The sequence below is a fragment of the Aquarana catesbeiana genome, linkage group LG06 (assembly GCF_042186555.1).
Source record: "Aquarana catesbeiana isolate 2022-GZ linkage group LG06, ASM4218655v1, whole genome shotgun sequence".
In the NCBI taxonomy this organism is placed as follows: Eukaryota; Metazoa; Chordata; class Amphibia; order Anura; family Ranidae; genus Aquarana; species Aquarana catesbeiana.
In genome coordinates, this window is record NC_133329.1 from 318,896,269 (window position 1) to 318,923,397 (window position 27,129).

Sequence of the window (27,129 nt, forward strand, 5' to 3'; positions counted from 1 at the left end):
GATTTCTTCAGCCACTGTGCTCCAATTCACAGGCAGATCTGGGCGTTTTCCTGGGAGATTTCCTCAGCCACTGCGCTCCAATACACAGGCAGATCTATCCTCACTGATACAATGTATCCGGTTTCAAAATATTAGTTCATCCATACAGAAGATACACCTCAGTGGGAATAAAACAAAAAGGGTTCCATAGTGCAAATGTGTTTTATAGATTTATTCAAAATCTCTTTCACAGTCACTTTAAAACAATTCTTTCCACTGCAAATGTTCACAGCAACACTCCACTGCACATCAGGAACTGCAAATCAAAAAAAAACCTCCCAAGTATACACCAAACGGAACTCAGATAAAAAATGGGAATCAGATAAAAATTAGCTAAAAATCAGCATACAAGCAGAGCGGGAGCAAACCGGCTGACTGCATGGAGAAAGACCAGACAAACGTGATGGCATCACAGCCTCTAGCTCCACACGACGCGTTTCCCCTAAACAGGCTTCCACTGGGAACGGAGACAGTGGAAGCCTGTTTAGGGGAAAGGCGTCGGGTGGAGCTAGAGGCTGTGACGCCATCACGTTTGTCTGGTCTTTCTCCATGCAGTCAGACGGTTTGCTCCCGCTCTGCATGTATGCTGATTTTTAGCTAATTTTTATCTGAGTTCCATTTGGTGTATACTTGGGAGTTTTTTGATTTGTAGTTCCTGATGTGCAGTGGAGTGTTGCTGTGAACATTTGCAGTGGAAAGAATTGTTTTAAAGTGACTGTGAAAGAGATTCTGAATAAATCTATAAAACACATTTGCACTATGGAGCCCTTTTTGTTTTATTCCCACTGAGGTGTATCTTCTGTATGGATGAACTAATATTTTGAAACCGGATACATTGTATCAGTGAGGATAGATCTGCCTGTGTATTGGAGCGCAGTGGCTGAGGAAATCTCCCAGGAAAACGCCCAGGTGATAATCTAAGGCCGGCAGGCTAATGCAACATGCTCATCTGATCTCACTAACCTGAGATCCATCTGATCCGGTAAGTGGCCTTTTTTCCCATATTTGTGAAAAGGAGGAATATCGGTGTGTCTCTTTCTATAAAGAAGATTGGTGCTAATATCAACCTAGCATATTTCCATCAAGGACTGATCATTGTTTCTACATCTAAGATGTTCAAGGGGAATAAGTGTTCCACTGATAAACATTTTTAGCACTAATTTGGATATGTATGGTGTTCACCACATTGTTGTGAATTGATAGTCACAAGTAACATTGTTACTAGTAACATATGTTTCAGGGTGCTCACCACATTGTTGCGGATTGATTTTCATAAGTAACATTGTAATTAATAACACATGTTTTGTTTCACTGTTGAACACGTGGTGTGAGTATAGGATTTAAAAGTTCCTAATATAAAAAAATAAGTCAATTTCACGTATTTTTAAATATATGTCTATAGTAATAACGTTTTTCATGAGTTTTTGGCCGGATTAAAATGGCTTTAAGTGTGGTATACCAATAGTAGTCATAACTATCGGGATCACTTATATTTAATACACACTAAGATATGATGCACGCTGGTTACACTATTTACTAAGGATATTGTGTTGCCTTTCTTGTGTTCCTGCTCAGCACATTCCAAGGAATTTACCTTATCTGCCCTGAATGGGTTTTTGCGGACGTGCCAAGAAAGGGGCTGTCTGTTTTTTTCTGCGTCCCTTTTGTGGATGGAGGGCTATTCTGTCAGGGATTGGGTGCCCCTGTCCCTGTTATGGCGCATTCCTCTCAGGCGCTTAGTGCTTCTTGGGCCTTCTGTCATCATGTGTCCGTTGTGCAAGTTGGCAAGGCGACCACTGGTCGTCTGTGTACATTTTCACAAGTTCTACGAAGTGGATGGGTTGGCAACTGCGGATTTAGAGGGTCTATTCCCTCTTGAAGGGGTAGCCTTCGGGTTGCGTTCCAGCTTGTCCTGTGTGAAGCTCTTGTTACCTTGTTGGCTCTTGTATTAGCTTTGGGATTTTTCGTTTTCCTATCCCTCATGTTGGCACTGCTTTGGGACATCCCAATCGTTATGAAGATAGAAGGCTGTGTCTGTCAATGAACGAATGAGAAAATAGGATTTTTTTACTTACTGTAAAATCCATTTCTCTGAGTTCATTGACAGACACAGCACCCACCCCTCTATGGAGTTCTTTTGATACTTCTATTACCGCTTGCTACTAAACTGAATACCTAGAGCAGGGAGGGGGTTATATACTGACTGTGGAGGGCCCATGGGAGTGGCCAAGTGTTGTTTTTTGTTCTGCCTAGTCCTACTCCTGCGGAGGCAATATAACCCTATCGTTATGAAGATAGAAGGCTGTGTCTGTCAATGAACTCAGAGAAATGGATTTTGCGGTAAGTAAAAAAATCCTATTATTTTACTTACCTAAAACCATAGTCATGTTTCAAACCTCTATTTTTCTGCTTTTTTTGGGGGTCCTTTTCCTGGTGTCCACATCACTGCTTGTATGATGTGGACATCTCCTACTGGTGGAGGTGACACTTCCAGTTGCCAGAACTCTTGAAGACGGTGAGGGGATTGGTGTCCAAGAAGAGGAGTGGGAAAAAAGCCTGGTCCCCAGGGCAGGATATTAGCTTTGCTCATAGAGGAAACTCTGACTTTGATAAATTACATTGCCGGATGGAAAGAATGAGGAGTAAGGTAACTGATGCAGAGTGTGCTATTTAAATTTCATTTTTGCCTGGAGTTGGGCTTTAAAGTGGAGTTCCACCCAAAAGTGGAACTTCCACTCATCAGATTCCTCCCCCCCTCCGGTGTCACAGTTGGCACCTTTCAGGGGGGAGGGGAGTACAGATACCAGGTATCTGTACTCACTTCCGGCATAGATAGCCGCAGAATCTGCGGTTATTTACGCCACTTCCTGCTCCCTCCCCGCTGCCTGCTGGGAAACACACGGGTCCCAGAGGCAGCAGGGACCATCCATATTGCGCTGCGCGACTCGCGCATGCGCAGTAGGGAACCGGGAAGTAAAGCCGCACGGCTTCACTTCCTGATTCCCTTACCGAAGATGGAGGCGGCAGCACCCAAGGACGGAGAGACGGTTCGGCCTCGGGTGCCGACATCGCGGGCGCCCTGGACAGGTAAGTGTCCATGTTTTAAAAGTCAGCAGCTGCAGTATTTGTAGCTGCTGACTTTTAAAAAAAAAAATTTTCGCCGGTGCTTCGCTTTAAGCATTTTTAATTGTCTTTTATCAGCACTGATCTCAGGCAGGGTAGCCCTATAGCTTGACAGGGAGAGAAAAAAATAAGTAAAGTAAAAAATCAAAAATGAAGAAATTTTGGAGAGATAAGATTGCACTATTATAACTTGTGAGTGGAGATTCAACAAATGCCCACTGGTGATTTTTTCTTTAAATCAGAATTCAATCATTTAATGTCAAGTACATATTTTCTTATTTTACTTATTCTATTTACAAGCACAATTCTATGTCTACTTATGTTTGTCTTAGGTCCCTGTTTTACATAAATTGCTTAATGAAAATTTCAGTGTTGTTATAGTAGATGTAAACCCTAACTGATTGACGTAGTTTGCACTAAAAGTTATCCACCGCATTTAGGGGACCAGAAAACACTCCCCCTTCACCAGGGGTTCAGGTAAAATCAGAAACCTGAATGGACTCAAAATAGGGCTTTCCTGAGTAAATCTATGTTAAGTAGTTACTTGCTGGACCAGGAGAATAGAACCCCCCGGGCCCCTTCTTGAACCACAGCACAGATATGAACAAGTTTACTAAAGAACTGCATATCATTAAAAAAAAAAACAAACACTGTAATTTAACCACTTGCCGACCGCCGATGTACGTCCCTTTTTTGGCGGCGGATATCGTTGTTATGGCAGCAGCTAGCTGCCATAACCACGCTTTCGTGCGGCGGATGGCTTTCAGATAAAAGTGGTCTCTGCGGCGAATTCGCCACGAGATCACTTTTATCGGTGGCGAGAGAGGGCCCCCTCTGCCGTGATCCGGTGCCCTCCGCCGCTTTCCAGAGCCGTCGGTAGCGACAGAGGCGATAGCGTCTGTCTTCTAGCTGTGCCTGGAGACGAGTGAGGCTAAGATGGCGCCCACTCGTCTCCATGACACTGCAGGGCGGAAGCGACGTTAAAACGTCACTTCCGCCCATACGTCTTAAAGGCATATTTTTTTCAATGTCATTTTTTTTAAATGACTTTTTTTTTTTTTTTTATTGCATTTTAGTGTAAATATGAGATCTGAGGTCTTTTTGAAACGCCCCGTCCCAACGAGCTCGCGTGCAGAAGCGAACGCATACGTGAGTAGCGCCCGCATATGAAAACGGTGGTCAAACCACACATGAGGTATCGCCGCGATCGGTAGAGCGAGAGCAATAATTCTAGCCCTAGACCTCCCCTTAACGCAAAACATGCAACCTGTAAAATTTTTTAAACGTCGTCTATGGAGATTTTGAGGGTAAAAGTTTGACGCCATTCCACGAGCGGGTGCAATTTTGAAGTGTGACATTTTGGGTATCAATTTACTCGGCGTAACATTATCTTTCACAATATAAAAAAAATTTGGGCTAACTTTACTGTTGTCTTATTTTTTTATTTAAAAAAGTGACATTTTTCTAAAAAAAATGCACGCTTGTAAGACCGCTGCGCAAATACGGTGTGAAAAAAAGTATTGCAATGACCGCCATTTTATTCTCTAGGGTGTTAGAAAAAAAACAAAATATAATGTTTGGGGGTTCTAAGTAATTTTCTAGCAAAAAATACATTAGCATATTAAAGTTTATTTGAGATGATTGGGTTCATGTATAGTCAAGTAAGGTCTAGCTGTAAAAATGTACAGGGTTTTATGGTATGTAGCAATTTTTGGGCACAAACACACATCAGACCTGTCACTCCGGAACATATCGATTTACTAGCGTTTTTCTGCCATTTTTTTAAGCTTTTCTGCAGCTTTTACAAGTTTTTTTTAAAGCGTTTTAGAAGTGTATTACAAGCGTTTGACAGCTTCAGGCATTTTTGTTTAGTCAATAGAAAGCACTAGGGGGAGGAAGAGGGAGAGGAAACTAGGGGTGGAGGGTTGCTATTTGAGCAGAAAACGCTCAAGTCAGGCATTTCTATTGAAGTCTATAGGGCCAAAAATGCTTGTAATCTGCCAAAAAGAAGTTCATGTACTTTTTTGAGCTTCAGGAGTTTTACTTCAGGTGACAGAACACTCATATGTGAACAGGGGCCATTGAAATAATTGGAATTTGGCTTAAGTGTCTTAGCGCTACAAGCTCCAAGCAGAAAATCGCTCAGGTGTGAAAAGGGCCTAAGGCTCCATTCACACAAATGCGTTTTTTTCATGATTTTTGAAGAAATGCATTTAATTTTTTTTAACATGGGTTCATATGGAACACGTTCACATCAATGCATTTTTGTGCCTCTGCGTTTTTGGAAAGGGTCGTGGACTTTTTTTCCCCGCAAAATGCATCGTTTTGCATTTGTAATAGACTTCAATGAACCCGCATCCAAAACTCAAGTACTATGTTTTTACCACGATATATGTTTTTTTTTTTTGGCTTTACACTGTATATAGCTGGTTGCTAAGGCGGGAAGCCGCCCGCTGTGTCCTTAACAACCGATGAGTCATCAGCTGTCAGCAGGCTTCCCGCTGACAGCTGAATGTAAAAAAAAAAAAAAATTACCAGCTAAAAAAAAACTTTATGAAAAAAACTGCATGGGGTCCCCCCCAAAACCATACAGACTAAAGGGTCTGGTATGGATTTCGAAGGGAGACCCCCCCACACCAATTAAAAAAAAAAAATGGTGTGGTGTTCCCCCCCAAAATCCAGACCCTTACCTGAGCATGCAGCCCGGCAGGTCAGAAAAGGGAGGGGACGAGCGAGCGCTCCTCTGCCCCCTGAACCATACCCTCAACATAGGGGGGGTGCTTTGTTGACGGGGACAAAGGCTTCTTTCACCACAACCCTGGTCTGCGGGCGAGATAGACTTATTAGAATCCGGAAGCCCCCTTTAAAAAAGGGGGCCCCCAGATCCTGCCCCTCATGTGCATGAGTATGGGCTACATTGTACCCCTACCTCACCCAAAAAAGTAGTATAGAGTGACAAGAGATGGTTTTTGACAAGTCCTTTATTAAAAATGTCTTCTTCCCCCACTTCTTTCTCCGGTCTTCTTCTTCTTCCTCAAGTCGTCTTCTTCCTCTGCCGCTCCCGCTGCAACATAAAGAAAATAAAACAAACACAACCCTCATCTGAAGCTGCACCCCACCAATCTGTCCATTTTGATGTCACAGATTTCATATATAACTATGGGGCTTGGCCATCAGATGGCATCATTCGGAGACCCCACCCCATTGTAACATCACTGACCCATAATGCCAGGGGTGGTGATAGCACAAGGGTGGAGTCTCTGAATGACATCATCCGCCCCCTCGCAGTATCAGGGGAGGTTCCTTTTTCTTTTTTTTTCTTTTCAGCGGGTCAGCGGCAAAAGAACAAGAACACCACAGAAAGAAGACGACCAGAGATAGAAGCGGGGGGAAGAAGACATTTTTAATAAAGGACTTGTCAAAAACTGTCTGTTGTCCTTTGTCACACTAAACTACTTTTTTTGATGAATGGGTAGGGGTACTCCATACTCATTCACGGGGTGGGGGCAGGATCTGGGGGACAGGGTTGTGGGGGAGAGGCCCTTGTCCCCATTAACATGGCATGGGCTTTGGGGTTGGAGGGGGCATTACACTGCTCCTCCCCCCATCATGTTGAGGGCATTCAGCCTGATATGGTTCGGGGGGGGGGGGGTGGTGCTCGCTCATCCCCTCCCTTTCCTGACCTGCCAGGCTGCATGTTTGGATAAGGGTCTAGTATGGATTTTGGGGGGGCCCCCACCATTTTTCTTTTAATTTTGGCATGGAGGTGACCCCACACCATTTTTTTCAATTAATTTTTTTTTGCCTGCAATTCTTTCTTTCTTTTTTTTTTTTTTTTAACATTCAGCTGTCGATACTCCAGAAGAGTTTTAATCACTCTTTCTGAAAATCCCTGAGACCTTAACAGCTGTTCCTCAGATACCAGGCTATAAGTCTGAGGCTCTGTATCTGCGGATTACAACATCAGTACATACCTCCAACACCAGCCAAGGATGGGAAGCATCTGCCTCGAAAGGGAACCTCCGCTTGAGGCTGCCTGAAAAGAAAGGCCTCTTTTCTGGCTACTCCCACTCCAACAGAATTGATTCTATAAAAGATTTATGCACGGGGAATACCCTGTTCTTATGTGCACTTGACCCCTGATATATCAGGTCATGCTTGGAAAGCTGGACCTGCTCTTCACAAATTTCCAATGTGTCATAGATCGCTTTTAGAAGATCTCCCACATTGTCCAGGGACAACTTGTATCTGGACCCCCTGGAAGAATCCTCTTCTCCTTCAGAGTCGGATGCTGAACCCGCTTGAGAGGAGGCTAGTGATCTCGGAACCCTCTCCCTTTCCCCTTCATCCTCCTGACTAAGCTCGGATAAGGAAGGCATACTCGCTGCCTTAGGTAAGGATAACGAGGGACCCTGCATTCGATCCATCATACCCTTGAAGGACTGGAATGTTGATGCAATTTCATCTTTAACAGATGTCAGGATCTTGTGACACGCTGCCACTGAATTATCCTTAACTAAACTGCTGACACACTCGGGGCACAGTGGCTTTTCCCAATTGGTGCCTAACTTAACCCCACATACAGCACATTTCATCCTAGGCGGCTGTATCTGGATCCTATTTTGTTTGACCTGAAATTAAACACAACAAACAGTCCCCTATTAGAATACAGCCCTGACCCACACCACCACTGTGTTTATGGTAAGCCTAGGAAGTGCCCAGCCCATCACCTGTGGCTCCCCACCCAGGGAGGGCTCTTTTAGGTCTAAAAGGACCCTGACCCCCCAGTGTAAGCTATGGTCTGCCCTCACCACGCTTACCTGAGAGGTGCCGGAGCCTGCCGAACCGGAGTCCTGTACCGCCGTACCCTCCATGGTCCCTGGTGCTTACTCAGTCTTCCTGAGCCTCTATTCACCGCTCCGAAGGCCTGTTCCAAAAACTGCTGCGCCCAAAAGACGGGACCGTGTCTCGCGGCGCCCATTGATGACGCGGTTCCAGCGGAAGTACTCGTCACTTCCTCCTGCTGGAAACGCAGAAGCCCCGCGCCCTCCAGCCGCACATTGAACCCGGAAGTTCGGAATCAGCATGGTCAGCGGTGTGTCTCCCACCCGCCGAATAAACACAGGTATCTGAGCGGGGCATGGGTGGCGGGGTCTGCAGCAGCACCAAGGTCCTGCTCTCCCTAAACAAAAGGAACGGAGGTTTAAAGCGACCCTACTCTTCCCTGACAGGACAGAGGGGTGCTACAGGTTGAAGACAGTCCATGCCAGGGGCTCTTCCAGGACAGCCCCTGAGATAAGAAGCTCCCCTTAGGTCCCTAACGTGCTCCTTCACGTCCAGCAGGAAACACAAAAACTGAAGAGGGAGGCCTGGAGGACCATCTTTTAACTAATTGGGTATACGTGTTTCCTGTCACGGAGGGAGGAGCCCTATGTCTCAGAGGCTGTCCTGGAAGACGAAAGGAGAAATACAGCATTATGGCCACTAGAGTGAACGGTGATCATTTTATAGGAAAGAAACATATAACACACATTACGGCGTTTATTAATTTCATCTTTGAAAATTGCTTGGTTGTGGTCATACCACATTATGGCCAATGAATGGAGCTGATGACCATTTCATAGAAAATAAACATGCTACACACATTACAGCTATAATTCATTTTTGCAAATGCTTGAGGCGTTTGCACTGCAAATCTTTTTTAATTGGATCTCTTAGATGGGGGGCACCCCAGTTATAGAACAAGTCAGGCACAATATTCTATTAACAACATTTTTTTTTTTTTGCCATCCTTCCTTGTAATGCGATCTGTCAGAAAGAAAACAGGAGAGGTCTTTGAATATTAAACACTAAAATGTTCCAGTTTGGTACTGCATCAAACCCTACCCGCAAGTATAGTCCTGTCTTAGTTCATACTAAATTTCTACAGCTTCAGTTATTAATCTTTGTATTGTATTTGTCTTCTCCCTTTTTTTTCCACTATCAATTCCTTCCTTCATGCCCATCAGTCATAAAACATCTGTGAAAACATTTGTCTGCCAGTTCTTTTCATGAAATGACCCAAAAGCATTTCTACTTAAATGTACAAGCTTAATTGGCTTTAAGGGATTTTTTTTCCTCCGACTTTGATATCACCCAATGCGGGCTATTACCAGAGCTACAAATACATTAAAAAAAAAAATGTTAAAAATGTCATCACAACTTTCTATTCTAGCCACTCAAGAACACATCAATTCTAACATAACATAAATCCATAAAGCACATGTAGTTTTCCATCTCACTCTTAGTACTTCCAGCCGTGAAGACTGCAAGCTGTCTACTGGGAAGGGCATCTCAAGAAGGACCACAATACCAGCACACTGACAGCAGTACTTTACATACCTGACCACTAACAGCACAAATTAAAATGTTTTAATTGTTCAATCTGTACCATATTTACTGGGTGAATACCATTAACCTTATTGAAAAGTACACATCAATCCCTTTGAACTTGAAAAAACAAATAGCTTGGTTGTAAAGGGTCCTCTACACATGCATATAAAACATTTCATTGTGTTCTTGAAGTCTTTGAACTCAGTTATACAGAAGCCAAATTCAGCTTCTGAATAATTCTGGCAGATCCAACCCCTGCACCTCACTATTTAAGACTGAGAATGATCTTGATCCAGCAACTTCACTCTGTATGTGCATAATTAAGCATAGTTTCCTGGGTGCACATAAGGATATCTACAGGTACATAAAGATACCTCAAGGCACTTGGTTTAAATTCATGCCATCAGTTTAAGGAGTTAATTTAACAATGTATGTACCTGACTTTTTCCTCCTTTACTAGAGAGATTACCTATCTACAAAAGACGCAAGCTGGAATTATCCTTACCTAGTTTTAACTGCCAGTCATAACCAGTGCAGTTCAACTTAACCATATACCCTAAAAGATGCAGGGAAGCTTCAAGACCTTTTAAAAACCCCTTCCCGCCGAGCGTACTCGGCTTTCTGGGGTTATACCGGGAAAATGCCGGAGGAGCGGGAAGGGACACCCCCCCCTCCCGCCGCTCTTACTGGGCCTCCCGTGACCAATCGGCCGCCTCCGATGGCTGGGGACGGTCTGGAACGAAGCCGTGAGCAGCTTTATTCCAGCCTCCTAATCGTAAACATGGAAGCAACGTCATGACGTCACTTCCCGTTTACTCGGCTGCCAATGGCGCCGGTTTAAAAAAAATATACAGTATTCAGAATCGTCGTTTTTGGCAATCTGAATACTTTGAAGTAGACCCCCGATCCCTTCATAAAGAGTACCTGTCACCACCTATTACTGTCACAAGGGATGTTCACATTCCTTGTGACAGCAATAAAAGTGATCAAAAACATTTTTTTTTTTTTTTTAAATAATAAAAAAAATGTTTTAAAGCGCCCCCGTCCCCGCGAGCTCACGCAGCAAAGAAAATGCATAAGGAAGTCGCGCCCGCATATGTAAACGGGGTTAAAAATCACACATGTGAGATTTTGCCGCGATCTTCAGAGCGAGAGCAATAATTCTAGCACTAGACCTCCTCTGTAACTCTAACCTGGTAACCATAAAAAAAATTTCAAGCGTCGCCTATGGAGATTTTTAGGTACTGTAGTTTATCGCCATTCCACGAGTGCGTGCAATTATAAAGCGTGACATGTTTGACATTTACTCGGCGTAACATCATCTTTCACATTATACAAAAAAATTGGGGTAACTTTACTGTTTGGTTTTCTTAAAATTCATGAAAGTGTCCCTTTTCCCAAAAAGTTGCGTTTAAAACACTGCTGCACAAATACTGTGTGACATAAAATATTGCAACAATCGCCATTTTATTCTCTAGATGCTCTGCTAAAAAATATAAAAATATATATATATATATATATATATAAAACGTTTGGGGGCTCCAAGTAACTTTCTATCAAAAAATACGGATTTTAACTTGTAAACACCAAATTTCAAAAATAGGCTGTCATGAAAGGGTTAAATTTAATGCTACAGTTACAAGATACCTGAGCAGAAATTTTGCAAATAAATAATAAAAGTGTTTCAGGCAGCAACTCAGTATGACCTTTGGATTTGGGGCAGATTACAGAAAGACAGATCATTTATCTCTGCCATCAAGGTTAGTTGAAGGAAGACAATTGTCCAGTTATAATGGTGATCAGTAGTAGCGGTGCCCCAGTAACAATGGTGGTCTATTGGAAAAGTATCCCCATTAGACTGATGCTCGATGGGAAAATTTCCCCCGTTATGTTTTTGGTTAGTGGAAGTGGCCCCCCTACACTGGTCGTCATTAGAACTGCCTTCATCACAATAATGATCACATGTCCTTGATACATTGGTGGTGAATGAAAAGTGTCCCCTGCTACAGTGATGGTCAATGGAGAAGTGCCCTTGTTTTACGGTGACCAGAGAAAGAAGTGCCTCTACAGTATTACATTTATAGTCCGTGATAAATTGCAAAGAAAGAAACATGCACTCAATCACCCCACATAAATTCATTCATCAGGTAACACGGATATTCAGCCTCGGCAAGTCACTTCAGTAACGATTATAAACACAAACTGGCACTCCAGCAGAGATTCTTGGTCCACGGATCTCTACTGGAGTGCTGGTTTGCATTTACTGTAATCAGTGAAAAAGTGCCCCCTTATTTTTGTGTTCAGTTGGAGACATGCCCCCCTTATATTCGTTATCAATAGAAGCGACCCTTACACCGACAATCATTGCTAGTAGAGCCCCTATTATATTGGTGGTCAGTTGGAGAAGAGCCCCCTTTATACTAGTGGTCAGGAGAGAATTACATTGATGGTCAGTGAGAGGAGTTTCCTTAATGTATCCAAAACTCAAAAAAATGAATTTTACCTTCAGTTGTAGAGTAGAGATGGATTAGAACTGCTGTCTGTGCTGTCCTTAGGGAGATTTACCCTCTCCATTTGTTCTGTTTACCATCATCACTGAAAGTGAAAGTAAAAGAAAATCCCAAATTCTGGGTTGTCCCCAGAAAAGTAATTGAAGGGAAATCTTCCAATGAGAGGACACTGGTTCTGGTGACCTGCCCCCCCCCCAAGGGATTACCTTAATTTGCATGGATTTCCTCACTTCCTGTTTGGCAATGGGGCAGGAAGTGAAGGGAACTCTCCACAATGGGACACAGATGGCAAAAAATAAACTGACAGGGGTTTTGACCCTCCTTTACTCTATCCAATATTAAGAAACAAGTTTTGCCTATAGTTCTACTTTAATTACACTGGTGGTCAGTGGAGAAATACCCCCTTACATTGTTAGAGTTAGAGAAGAGCTCCCTTTACACTGGTGGTCAGGAGAGAAATGCCTCCTTTACCTAAATAGTAAAAGAACAGCACTGATTACATTAGTGGTCAGTGGAGAAGAGCCCTATAACATTGGTAATCCAGTTTCTTAACTGAGAAATGAGAAGCTCCACTGCTTCTGTGCCTCTAGCTTTGCCAAATGAGGATGAATTGGACATCAATGTGCCCAGCACAGCTTCCATGCTGTATGCACTGTAATTCACTACAGAGAACCTTTTGCTTGCCCCTGGGGCAGCAAACTCTCAACCAGTCATGGTTTGTTATGGAAGTAGTCCATTTATCTTAATGAGTGAGGCTTGCTAATGCGCAGTAGTGCTTGGATTGTCAGCTCCAAATATTGCCAGGCCATGAGCAGACTGATAGTATATACCAAGAGAAGGTTCTAATTTATATGGACTATGTTAATTAAGGTATATGTATGAAGTCAGTTGTTGTTTAAAGAAGCATGGGCAAGGAAAGCAAATTATTCTGTATAGCTGGTTAGATCTGCTAATTTGCATACTGTATATACAACCCCCAGCAAATCTGCCATTTGATATTACTGGAAAGTTTTTGAGTAGGCTTAAGTTTTATATATTCAGTATTTCAAATTGAGGAGCATGGGGACCAGATTTTTTTATTTATAGAGAGCAGTGCCATCTGCAGGTAAAATTCAGTACTATATTTGAATAAAGGGCAATGCGAAGTAGCAGTCAAAGAAAGAATTATCAGTTAGTTATAATGTACTTTATATATACACATTTAAACAAAGATGTATTAAAACACATTCAGAGATCAAGCAAAACAATCTGCATATATTATGTAATAGAATACAGAAAAGACAAAACGCATGGAATACTATGATGTTAGAAAATGGACAATGATCGTTTCTTCTAAGAATGTTTGGCATCTTCCTAATGATGTATAAATGGACACATTCTGATGTCAAAGTAAATGTTTAACATAGAGCACACTAGGGAATGTTCATTTTCATGAACTTTACATAACCTTTAATGAATAAAATGGTGTTTTAAAAAGTAGCCACACTTTCACTTTGAATTAATTATACATTTCAATTTGTCTACACAGCGTATGAAAAGAAATACTAATATGATGGGTTATATCTGCTGAAGAGAAGCCTCCTTTCAGGCTACACGTCCCCTGCTAACTAGGTATTTACAACTTGCTTTGCTGTGGGCAAGCGCCTTACTAATATTATTAGATAGATATGTTCATAAGGGCAAAGAGACATGCTGTTGAGAACAGCGAGGTGTGAAAAAGGTCATTACGTCAAATTGGAACAACAATCGTTGAAAGGGCACGGAGGCCTTCAACACCATCTGTTTTCCACATATGATACAGTTTTAACATCTCTACCCTGGCTTTTTGAAAATTCACACCTTAAATCATGTAAATTGAAGGATTAACACCTATGAAAGCTTTTGGACACCAAAGATGGGGGCAGCTCCACAACTTTCACATCTCCTTTTCAATAACATCTGCCTTCCCATTGTAATTAGTTACAGAGTAACTTCAATTGTGTGGAAAGAAACAACCCCCTCTGGGTGATCAACATACATTGTAAGGATTTTTACAGATTTCTACCTGTTTCTGCTCTGAAGAGAAAGCTCTACGTTCCACCAAGTTTTTGGATACTGATTCTGAATGGGAGTGACTATTTAGTTTTTATCATCTGGTGCACTTTGAGTGCTCTGATGAGAAAAGCTGTAGTGTCTGTATCCTATTAAATGTTATTAACCCTAAGGGGAATCTCATCAGAAATGACATTCTTGTTGCAGAGTACTTAAAATGTGTGTGTGTGTGTGTGTGTGTGTGTATGTCGCACATTCTTTTCTCTGTACCAAAACACAATGTCTTGATACAGAGAAAAGAATGCGAGCGATAGATAGTTAGATAAATATATCTATCTCATCCCTTTACTATATGGACTACAGTCATGTGTAGCAACTGTACACGCCCTATAATTTTTATTTTTTTTAAAATGGTTATAACCCTCAGCCATGAAATATGAACAAAACATATCCTTCTATAGTGTGTCTAAGTCCAGAGCACTAAGTGTCATTTCTGCCTGCTGCCATGTTTTTCTGCTATCTGCATGAGTCACTTCTGACAGGTTTTTCTGACAACAGAAAAAGTGGGACAGGGGAGGGATCTCCAGCACACAGCCTGTGATTTACAACCTCAGATATGTTCCTGTGTGCTCCTCACTGAGTGCTGCAGTGTGTAATTTCAGCTCTCCGCACAGTTTTCTGACAGCTCAGACAAGCTGAAAAAATTCTGGACTTTGAACAGATGTACAGTAGAAAAGAGAAACGCAGATAAACAAATCCTCCTCGATAAGTTGTACCTGTTTGTGTTTCACCTAAAGCCAGTAACTTCACTAGGTATACAGTACATAATGTGTAAGGATTTAGAACCACTTAAAGAGGAACTGCAGTTTGCTCCCATAATTTGTAATAAAAACATCTTTGCAATTCTGACGCTTCCCTCCAACCACTTTGCATATTATTTTATATATACTGTGATTCTGTAATTACCAAATATGCTGCAGAAATCTCCCTCCACTAAATCTGGCTGCAGCCATTTTAATTGGGGACAACTGAAGCTGCTGCCCGTTCACTTCCTGGGATTTACACAGAGGCACACCTCCAGCTCTGCCGCCCTCATTAGCTCTCTTATAACTCATCCCCCTCCCCCCCGGCAAACTCATAAGAGAGAGCTGTGCATGATGTCATAAGCCTAGGCTTTTTACCAGACAAGAAACAGGAAGTGAGCTGTATAAGGTATTTACTGGCAGAAAAAAAAAAAATATAAATATATATATATATATATATATTTATTTATTTTTTTTAAATTAAAATTTATTATGTTTTACTATCCAAAGTTAAAACAAGGGCAGGGGATTTAATAGCTGGAAAGTTGAAAAAAATATGACTGAAAGTCCGCTTTAAAGTGGATGTAAACCCAATGTCATCCTTCCTAAACTACTGCCATAGGGGTTATCTACAAGGATATACATGCCTCCTGCATGTATCTTTACCTGTCAAACGTCTCCTCTATGTCTGTTATGAGAGCCAAAAAACTGCATATTCTGTGGGTGGGTCTGTTGTCTGGAGCTCGGTGGGTGGAGTCGTGATGTCAGACTCCCCGCCCACCTCTACACTCCCCTTATCAATATGCATTTTCTCCTGTGTATTTCTAACTGAACTTCTGCGATGATCTCTAACATCCAATGAAAAGACAGGAAAGTAACCACATGATTTCAGCATTCCAAATCATGCTGAGGTGTGGAACATCCAATTCTGGCAGAGCAACAGAAGAAAGGAGTGGGAGGCAATTAAAAAATAATGCATGTCTCTTAGTCTAGTGCACCAGATATGTAAATCACCTGTCACTCACAGCAAGAGGCAGTATGACAAAGTTTTTCTCAGTTTGTCAAGATTTATCTCACTGAACAATAAAAGAGGATTGCTCAAAGATGGATTAACTCTTTGTGGCAAGAGTTCGGGTTTACATCCACTTTAAGTATCTGGTGACCACATGGAAGCTGTGTAGGCAATGGTCTGGTGCCAGGTTATTGGACATAGCGAAAAGAAAATGGGAGATGTGGTAAAGTTAATAAAAGGAGAAAGCACAGTACAGGAATGAGCAAATTGATTTGCACAGGTCAGAATTCATAAGAAATGTGACTGGTAAACTGCAGTTCTACAGTTTGCACTTATGGACTTCCCGTCTAATAGCTTTAAAAGCTCCTAGAGGGCAGGGACATATGTGAATGAACAGTATTTAAAGCGCTGTGTAAAAAAACTATTTAAGAAAAATTAGACAAGACAGGTTCCAAGGGCTGATAATTTACAGAACTGAAAGTGCCAGATGGATAGTAGGAGGAACCAGAGCATGGCAGGGAATCTGATGCTCCAAAAAGTTTTGTATGCCAGAGAGGCTTTGCAAAGTTGCAGTACTGGAATGGAGGAGAGGTAGGAGAAGTAGGAGAAAAGAGCTGCTGAAGAGGCAAGTATATTACACTCTTAAAATAAAAGTGACCTGCTGGATTGAACACTTTTGGCCTCAATGTTGCCAGGAATTATTTTCAAAAACAGCATCTGACATGAAAAGGTTACATTTGACCTGCAGTTCAAACATATTAGACATGCTGCATGCATAGAAATGCTGCACAATGCAAAACAGGAAAAATGCAGCCTTTTGACTGCCATGTTTACTGCTCAACTAAAAGGCAATACGATTTTTTTTTTTTTTTGCTGACCTGCAATTCTTTGGTTTACCTGTAAAATCCTTTGAGTATAATCATGATATTTTCATATCCTTTACAGTAAGTTTATGCTGCCATCTGCAAATTCATCCAAGTACCCTATACAAAAGGGATATGCAGGAGCTCCAGGACCAGAGCAAAGACCTTGGTGTAACAATCTGGGAGCTGTGGACAGGCAGAACGGCAGGGCTACAGACTGATGTAGTCAAACGTGGATTGTGGCGTAAGCAGAAGAGCGTTATAACAATGCAGGGTCTAACAAAGTCTTTAAGCATTGCAGTCCATTTGTATTAAGTGGAAGATACACAGTCAATATGCTCAGGGCCAGCCGTTGGGGGAGTTCGTGGTGGTTGTCCATTGCAAAGTGCTAAAACCTTTGAGATGGAAAGAATGAAAAAGATAAAAACATCCTTGATATCCACTAATGCCAGGAAATCTCCCTGCTGAAGAAAGGCCACCACAGACAACACCAATTCCATCCAGAACTTCTGAAGATAAACCTGCTGAGTCTCAAACCCAGAATGGCAAAAATTGGAATTCGGTTTTGGAACTGGAAAAGAGGTTTGGATACCGAAATCACTCTGGAGCTGCAATGGTCACGCCTTAAGGAGATGATCATAGAGCATATCTTTTTGCTTTGTGGATTTTAAGAAACCATTTTAAAAAATAAAGTGCAGGGGGTTGGGGGAAAGACTCTGGAATTCCTGCTTGTAACCTCAAGCCACTGTTTTTTGGACCCACTCATCCACGACCTCCCACTGCCAGATTTTCATGAAGGTCATCAGATGTCCCCTCCACTTGATCAAATGGAAGCACTACTTCACTGTCAAGAGAACTTTGACCTCAAAAGCCTGTGGAGGAGGACAGGTCTTCTTAAGGAACTGGGACTGGGGCTTGGAGGCCGATGTCCAAAAAATTCTTCTTGGAAGTAGGAGCAGCAAGTTTTTAAACGTTGCATTCTTTTTAAGCAGTAATAAAGTACTCTTACCCAGTAACCTTCTGGATGTAAGCATCCAAAGTAGGACCAAACAAAAGCTCCCCCTAAAAGGATAAAATCTCCACACGCTTCGTTCAGGGTAACTCTGCTGACCAATACTTCAGCCATAAGATCCTACACATGTGTAAGTACAGGACAAGTTTTTAACAGGGGTCTTTCAAAGCATCCACCAAGAAGTTAAGTAAATAAAACCTAATATGGCTCACGGACAAAGTTAATATGGCTATAAATAGTTAAAAGCCTTTTTTTTTTTTTTTGAAAAACAAAAATGAAGGAACGCAATCATCGTTTAAACGTTACAAAGAATATTACAGAATATGTAAAAAAGGAAATCAAGGATGCTAAAATTCCAAACGAACGACAGATTGCAAACCCCCCAAAAATTCTTCAAATATATTAATAGTAAAAAAGTGGTCAGGTCTGAGCATGTAGGCCCTTTCCAAAATAATCTAGGGTGGGTGACTGGGGACAAAGAGAAGGCAAAATGTATCAAATACTTTCTTCAGCTCTGTATATACAAAAGGAGCATGGGGGAGCTCACATCCATAAATGGGGGTGGTAGTAACACAGCCCCAAAACAATCCACAATGGCTCAAAAGTGATATGGTCCAGAAATATTTAGACAATAAAAAGGTGGATAAAGCACCTGGACCAGATGGCATCCACCCACAGATCCTAAAAGAATTAAGCTCTGTCATTTCAAAGCCATTGTTTCTAATATTTAGGGACTCGTTAATGACTGGAATGGTACACCACTGGATTGGCGCAGAGCCAATGTGGTGCCCATATTTAAAGTGGGAGAGTTTAATAAAAGACCACATAGACGAGTCCTTGCTGGAAAAAAAAATTTAAGCAAACAAGTCAAACAAACCGTTTTTTTTTTTTTTTTTTATAAGGTGGAAAGTAAAACTTTGGACAGAGGGGTGGCTGCGGACATGGTATACTTGGATTTTGCAAAAGCGTTTGACACGGTTCCCCACATACAGCTCATGTGTAAGGTAAAGTCTACAAGCTTGGAAAGATCAGTTTGTAAATGGATAGAAAACTGGCTAAAAGAAAGAATTCAGCGAGTAGTGGTTAATGACTTTTACTCTGAATGGTCTAAGGTTATCAGTGGTGTTACCAAAAGCTTCAGTGCTGGGACCCTTACTTTCTAATGTCTTTATAAACGATATAGGGCCTGGGATTAAAAGTAACATTTATGTCTTTGCAGATGACACCAAGCTATGCAGTGGAATAACGTCCTTACAGGACGTTTCCAAATTTACAAGCGACCTCAACGCACTGTATAATTGGGCAACTAAGTGGCAAATGAGGTTTAATGTTGATAAGAATATGCATGCATCATACATACTAGTGGGGATTACAACTGGGGGAATCAATGGTGGAGAAGGATCTGGGTTTTGTTAGATCATAAGCCCAATAATAGCATGCAATGCCAAGCTGCTGTTTCCAAAGCGAGCAAAGTCCTTTCTTGTATTGAGAGGTATGGACTCCAGAGAGAGATATCATTTTGCCCCTGTACAAATTATTAGTAAGACCTCATCTGGAATATGCAGTTCAGTTTTGGGCACCAGTTCTCAAAAAAGATATCTGGGAACTGTAGAAAGTACAGAGAAGGGCATCCAAACTGATAAGAGGCATGGAGAAGCTCAGCTATGAGGAAAGATTAGAGGAACTGAATCTACTCCCTCTTGAGAAGGAGAGTAAGGGGGATATGATCAACATGTACAAATACATAAGTGGTCCATATAGTGAACTTGGTGTTGAGTTATTCACTTTAAAGGTCATCACAGGACGACAATGGGGCACTTTTTTTTTTTTAATCTGGTCGTAAAAAGAAGGATCATCTCCAAATACGGAAAGGTTTCTTCACAGTAAGAGCTGAGAAAATGTGGAATAGACTTCCTCCAGAGGTGGTTCTGGCAAGCTCAGTAGATTGCTTAAAAAAAAAAAAAAAAAAAAAAAAAAAAAGGCCTGGATTCTTTCCTAAAATGTACAGAATATAACTGGGTACCAACATTTACAGGTAAAGTTGATCCAGGGAAAATCTGATCGCCTCTCGGGAATCAGGAAGGAATTTATTCCCCTGCTGTAGAAAATTGGAGTATGATTTACTGGGGTTTTTCGCCTTCCTCTGGATCAACTGTGGGTGAAGGATTGTGTATATGGGATTGTATTTTTTTAAATTTATTTTTGGTTAAACTTGATGGACTTGTGTCTTTTTTCAACTGGACTATGTAACCAAGAAGTTAAGAGCACTTGGAAATCCTCCGAATTTATTCCAGTTTTGGTCTTCTCCACTAGTAGGATTCTCTTATCATGTGACGGGCCCAGACCTTAAAGTGGAACTTCCCTCAGTCAACATTGACTAATTGTAATCCTTATGCTGCTAGCATTAGTAAATAGATTGTAATGTATATTATATTTACTTGTGTTAAATTTATTTATTACATGTCTTCATTTATTCGATTTACCTTGTTTCCATGTATAGGGAAATGTCATACATCTCAGGAGTTTTCAGGAGGGGAGGAGGGGTTCTCAGCTAAATCACACCTTCCTGCATGCCTAAGCTAAGGGCAGATAGTTTCCAGGAAGTAAATGCTACATGAATCATCTGCCCTTACATATGGTCACTGGCAGAAATGCTAGGAGGTGTGGTTTTCAAAGTGTTTTTTTCCGCAAAATAAAGCATTGAGACACGGATGAAGGAGTTTGCTCTGTATATTAATAATGATTTAAAATAGTGTTTTTAATTTGTTGTGCTCAGATGCATATATACATACACACACATACATACGGATTTGTATTATAGCAGAAAGTAAAAAAAAACAATTTTTTTTCAAAATTGTCAGTCTTTGTTTATAGCGCTAAAAAAATGAATACCACAGGAGGTGATCAAATACCACCAAAAGAAAGCTCTTCTTGTGGGGGGGGTGGGACCATCAATTTTGTTTGGGTTTGTCGCACGATCACCCAATTGTCAGTTAAAGCGATGCAGTGCCGCATCACAAAAAACGGCCTGGTCATTAAGGGGGCAAATCCTTCATGGGCTTAAGTGGTTAAACGGCAATGTCATGTGAACACTTCATCTGCCTAGATGTGACTAGTTCAGGGTTTCAAACCAAGAGATGTTCTCAAACAGGTGTTTTTGCTTTGTGGCAAATACTTTTAATTATATCATATTTTTATCCAAAATAGGCTATTAACAGTATTGCTTCAGCATACAATATATTGAAAGAACACATATAGAGAGAGTATCGCGTGATTAAAAAAAACTCTGTTCACAGATTTATTAGAAAAGGGTAAAACAGTTCCATATATTAAAGCAGTATACATTCAAACATTGAGGGTGGGGGGGTGTTGGGGGGGGCGGGGGGAGAGTAAGCGCTCTTAAAATCATTTATGGTATAAAACAATACAACAGAAAGACATGGACAGAATTAAGTAGAACACCAGGAAAACCTTATTTTGAAAAAGAATTGAGGAAGGTTAGAACTTCCATCACCAGGACAGAAAGGGTAGACAATTTCTCCAGTCGGGGACACAGACCGCAAGAGAAAAGTTTTTGCTGCCGTATGCCTCCCAATTGAGAGGGGTACGAAGTCTTCCCAACTTTATCCAAAACCAAGTATTTAGCTGGAGTTCTACTTTAAATTAGTAGTGCATTTGTTTGCATTGCATTATTCATAGGACAGGCAGAGAAGACTAGATGATTTATGTAAAGATTCAAATTGTCCATCAGAGTAATAAGTAATGTATCCTTGTTGTCTGTCTCTATAATTCAAATGTATTAGGTTGATGGCAGGGTGGCAAAAATGGTTGAAACTTTAATTTTTTCCCCCCTATCTATACAAATAAAGGCAGGTCCGGTGTATTTTTGAACTGCCAAATGTGGTTATAGAACTAACCAAGAACCATGGCAGTGAATTCATTCAGTGTATTGTATTGGCTGAGAGCCAGCTACCATCCAAACACGTACTCCATAGCTTTAGATACTAGACCTTCATCTTTTTTAGGCGTCTGCTTGTCGGATAACACCTGCAAAAAATAAATACACAACATCTTAAAATAGCTACAGTGTTTAGACAGCCCTATGGTTTTATACAAACTTATTAAAACAGCTTAGAGATGAGATCTCTAATAAAGTAAACGGCATGCAGGACCTAGACAGCCAAAAAAAAAAAAATCTAGGATTATTAGAAAAACAAAAAGCAGTAATTTAGACTTGCCTGTAAATTCCTTATCATGGGAATGCTGTATAGGACTTGAATTTATAGACTATGTGCTAAATGTAGCTATCTTCAAGTGGTTAGACACTGGTAAAAACTTTGCTAAAGCAGATCCCCAGTCAAAATTACTATTATCTGAACCATACACTGCAAGACTTGTATTCTTGGACCATAGGACATACCCAGCAAAGAGAGGTGGGCAACAACATGGCAAACAGAACTGCTAAAACGCCTACAAGAAAACAGTTCAAAAGAACCCTAATAAAAACACTTAGAAGGCTGCTTGAAGCTCCATGCTGCAGTCGTGGGTATGTTGAAGGGGAAACCGGGCAAAAGAAAACTTCCTCAAAGGCAGCTACTATCACACCCAGAACCCTCCCTCATGCAGAAGCAAACCAAGGGATGTGGTGTTGACTTGAGGGTTCGCATGTAGGATCTTAGGGAAGAATCCTTTTGACTTGGGCTCTAGCCAAGATTAGACCCAGGTACTCTAGACAGCATGAGGGCTAGGGAGCCAACTTCAGAAATGGATTATCCAGCCAAAAGGTTTTGGCTGGAGAGGGGGGGGTGTGTGTACTCAGTAGGTCATCCAGGTAACTTGTGACATGAAAACTTTGCTGTGGGGGGGGGGGGGGGTGATTATGCATAGATGGGCATATAGTAGGTATACCGATGCCGGAAATTCCATTAGATTTATCTTTTTTGCATCAAAAAAAATATATGGTTTAGAGAATTGAAGTCTTGCATTGGGCAGATGAAGTTGGTGCAAGGCATTCATTAAATCTGCCACCTTTCAATAGGAGGCTGGGATATTGTAAGGCAAAAAGTAGGGGGCAGAGACAAACTCATTTGTGTCCCTTTGGAATGACATATCAAATCCAGACTGACCAAAGCGACAACAGACATCCCTCACATTTAAGAGTGGAGGTGCCCCTTCATTGTGAGGAAGGCTTCTAGGTAGCTTGATGGACTTGAGAGTCCAAGGTGTGAAGCCTTGGTATGGAGGTAGACACCTGGGGAAAGTGAAAGAAAAAACTTTCGCCGAGAAGTAGTAGCAATAGGAATAGGAGACTTGGACTTTTTTTTCTTGTGGTGTTAAAGCACATCAGCTTGAAGCTGGAAAGCCCAAGAAGAACTCACAAATCTAATAGAGTAAACCTGGCCCTTATAGTGCTGACAGCCAAAACTTTGGTCTAGATCCAACTCCAGAAACTGCAGGAGTGTAAAATTAGGGTAGAAGCCAGAACACGAATGATAGACATAAAAGGAAGCAGCCTTTAGTAATTGTAAAAAAAAAAAAAAAAAAAAAAAAAAAAAAAAAAAATCACAAAATTCTGAGATGCCCGTTTTTCAAATCCTGGGCTTCAGCAGTCACACCATTAAAGCCAGCCACAGTGGTAAATCTGTCCTTAAAACAAAACATCCTATCTGGTTATGTGCATGTAGCATTTGCCAATCATACCCTTGGGGCAGTGTGCAGCAATGAAGTCACCACTATGCCCTCTTCATGTGAGAAGCAGACAAAGAAGAAGCTTCATGGGATGAGAGGCATAGGTCAGTGTACTGATCCCATGGAGTCACCAGAGCATCTACTGTTTCCCATAGAATATGATCCTTATGTTTTGATACAAAACCAGTCTAGTTTTGTTGAAACTGGAAGCCAGAAGGTCCACATGCAGCATCCCCCACCTGCACAGGTTCTGAACACCTCTTGGTATAGGGTCAAATTATCCTGGTCCAGATGCCTACCTACCTCTATGCCTAGGGAACACAGTGGGCAAAGCAGGAACATGAAGTTCTGCCCATGACAGGACCAAATCTACCTCTCTAGCTGCATCAAGACTTCTGGTTCCTCCCTTAAGTGTTGATGTATGCCACCAATATGGCATTTTTAAGACCTGCCAGCAGGATATGCCAACACTGAGGAGACAGACTAATTTCCAGGATACTGATCAAGACACAAGTCTAATGCAATAACCAAGTCCCCTACATCAACAGGGTGCCCTGGGCTCCTCCCCAGCCCGAAATTTGTCATGAGGATCTTTCCGAAGACAGGAAAGACTTCCCAGATTCCAGAGTCATCAGGCCAGTGACCTGAGCATTTGGTGCGCAGTACCAGATGAAAGCTCGAAGAAACGCAAGACTAAAAACTGCACAGGTAGAAGCAACAGCCTGATCCCTCTAGTTCCAGAGGGCTGCATCTAAGAACCAAAATAGGTCCCAATTTGGGAAAAATTGCAGGGCATTGACTCCTCAGAGGTAAGCCCGTCAAAGAAAAAAAAAAATGGAGCAACTCGGACAGCCTCACAGCTGATGGATCAGAAACCACTAAGGCCATGGGTAAATCAAATACAGAATTAGTGGGAGAAGGTGCAAGGGCACATGCTGGGGAAGATACAAGAGTCAGTCAGCCTACGTGGATGAATTGAGCCATGAAGTCTTGTATTACTGTAGTAAAAATCTCAGTCAAAAATGTCAGAAGAGCCAAGCCATACCCGATTGAGCTAAAGAGGACTGCAATGACAGGATAGACTCAAGTAGCTGAGGGCCACAGGATTCCAGGCTGCAGATGTCAGCATCAGTAGGCATACTGCAAGCCATCCTGGAGCCACTAGTAGAGTTAGCCAGGGTCAAACATTGCAACAAAACGTCCCCCGGTGTCTAGAATTAAACATGTTACAATTGGAGTGGAGTTAATACAATGTAGGGCTCAGGGAAAAAGGCAAGGTCTCATGCACTAATGAAATGGAAAAATCTGATAGGCGAGGTCAGACAGCCAAAAGATGGCCAAAGTCACTTTAGGTGGGCAACAAGAATGGATTGAAGATTAAAGTTTCAAGTGCCATGTGCCCAACATGCAGGAAACAGAATTTAAAAAAAGGTCCTAGTGGCACATGTAAAGGAGGTAGCTCCCAATCTTCTGCCTGACCAGCCCACTCACAGAGTGAGTCTTCAGAGACAGGGCAAGTGCATATGCAATGCTAGCAGTTCTGGACCTGCAAAAGGCTCCCCACGTAACCTATACCAGAATGTAGTCTGGAAAGCACCTTAGGTGGAATCTAGTGCCCAAAGTCCATTTCCAGGCTACCCCCACCATGTCCAGTCCAGCAGGGGCTGGGTGTGGTATTCCACAAGTAAGGTTGCACTGAATAGCTGCAATGTAAGAGAATCTATTGCAATGATTAAGGGAAGGCTTTATTTAAAGAGAAAAATCTGGAAAAAGTAGGAAAAAAAAATAGTGCTAGCAAAAATAGGTTAGTATTAAAAATTATAGTAGAGCTGAAGAAAAGATGCTCATCATTCTAGGACACTAGCAGAAAAATGAGGCATGCTGGTAGTAGGAGGGGTTATCCAGGGCTGGCTTACAGTTTTTGTTGCCAGTATTTAGTCACCCCATAGGCAGGAATATAGCCTGAAGGTGAAAGACTTGCTGCGTCCCTCGAAGGGATTTGTTTAACGAACACAGGAAAAGTACATACACAATTTTGGGTCAAAAATATAAGGTATAATACCATATATAATTAGAAAGATAAGGGATGTTAAGTTCCAGAACAAAGTCAAAAGGAACATGTTGTATAGTACTACTAGATTTCCCATTGCTTTTTTTAAAAAACAAAAAACAAACAAAAAAACAAAACAAAAAAAAACGGTATTTCTTTAATTCTCCATATCTATTGTATTGCTCCTATTGTACACTCTATATTCATATGCTTGTTTCAAGTCCATTCCCGTATTTTACCCTCTCTTGGTTCCTCACAAGAAAGCCCTACCTGAGAGAGTCAGTAGAGGCTGATATTTGGAAAGTTCTCAAAGCAAATGCTAATTGTCTGGCTGTAATGCTGACCCCTCTTGACCCAATATTTTGGGCCATTGACTCACAAAAATGCAGATAAGACTTCTGACACTTTGCTGATGTCCACAATTGTTCTGTATCAGTGGTTCCAAAGACTGAAGCCAGGTGTTCAACAGCCAGACAAATAGCATTTTCAGAAGTCCTCAAAGTAGGTCTTAAACCTGATAAAAAAAAAGTACACCAACATAGTTATGCAGAAGTATGCTACACACTACTAAAATCAAAAAATATACACAGATTCTTCATTACTGTTAAAAACAGCTGCATGCTTAGGCTACTATAGAGTTATCACCAAATATCCACCACCATCTCAATAACAGACTTACCTGGTATTCACTAGTTGAAGCTTTATAAGCGGCAGCAAGAGGTCTCATTGTTGATCTTGGTGTAGACACTGCTTGGGTAGGGGTACCCAATGTCTTAATTGGTGGTGTGAAGACAGAGTTGACTGAAGACAATGAGGTCTTTTCACCGCTTTCCATAATGCTCTATATAAAAAAAAAAAAAATTGGTGAAAATATACATCGCATGTGGTCAATGGCAAAGTGCATTTTACTGTAAAAAATTACAGAATGAGGAATTTTTTCTCAAATAAATTAAAATCCACATGAGGTGCTAAATGAACAGTAGATCCAAGAAGGGATAGTTGATAAACCCGTCACCAGCTTCAATGTGTATGGGAAAGAATACCATACCATGTGGAAATCCAATCTATGGGATTACTGCTGGAAAGACATTTTTAAGAAATATAATTCTGAGGCGCATCATAAAAGGTTGCATATTAATGGCATTTCATAACTTAAGCCTAGGTTCACACTGACAGCGGGATTGAAATAGTACGAGTTCAGCTGAATGCACATGATTTCATACCCACATCAGGCCGATTTCAGAGACATCTGTGAGGGTTCCTGCACAGATGTCTACTGAAATCGCCAAAAGTAGTACAGAAACCACTTTTGGGAATTGGTGGGGCTCTGCAAAGTCAGCGGCGCGCCTCAAAATATGGCATACCTTTTCCCCAATTCACTACAGCTTTGCCACTTTGTCTTGTTAGCAAATGCCTTGCCCCCACTTTCTCTAATAAGGTGACATCATTGCCTTTGCATGCACTGTAAGCACAAGGCATGATGGCTCAGGCTGCACTGTCATGCATTCTGATGTATGAGTCGGGTACACAAACAAGAAGTGGCCATAGCAGACTTGGGATTTAGCGTCATGACTTTTACATTATAAAAGTCTAAATAAAAGTACAGCGCTAGGGCAAAAAGTGCAA

The 27,129-nt window shown here is 41.5% G+C and overlaps 1 protein-coding gene across 1 annotated transcript in view; it reads right to left on the reverse strand.

The window, feature by feature from the left end:
* Positions 1-20,919: 20,919 nt before the first annotated feature.
* Positions 20,920-27,129, reverse strand: part of NUP35 (nucleoporin 35) — a 34,401-nt gene continuing 28,191 nt past the window's right edge. The window contains exons 8-9 of the mRNA XM_073633729.1: positions 26,183-26,344; positions 20,920-21,812 (exon numbers count right to left, since the gene is read on the reverse strand). Of these exons, the coding sequence (XP_073489830.1) occupies positions 21,735-21,812; positions 26,183-26,344 (240 nt within the window). The 3' untranslated portion in view covers positions 20,920-21,734. The remainder of the gene's footprint in view (positions 21,813-26,182; positions 26,345-27,129) is intronic.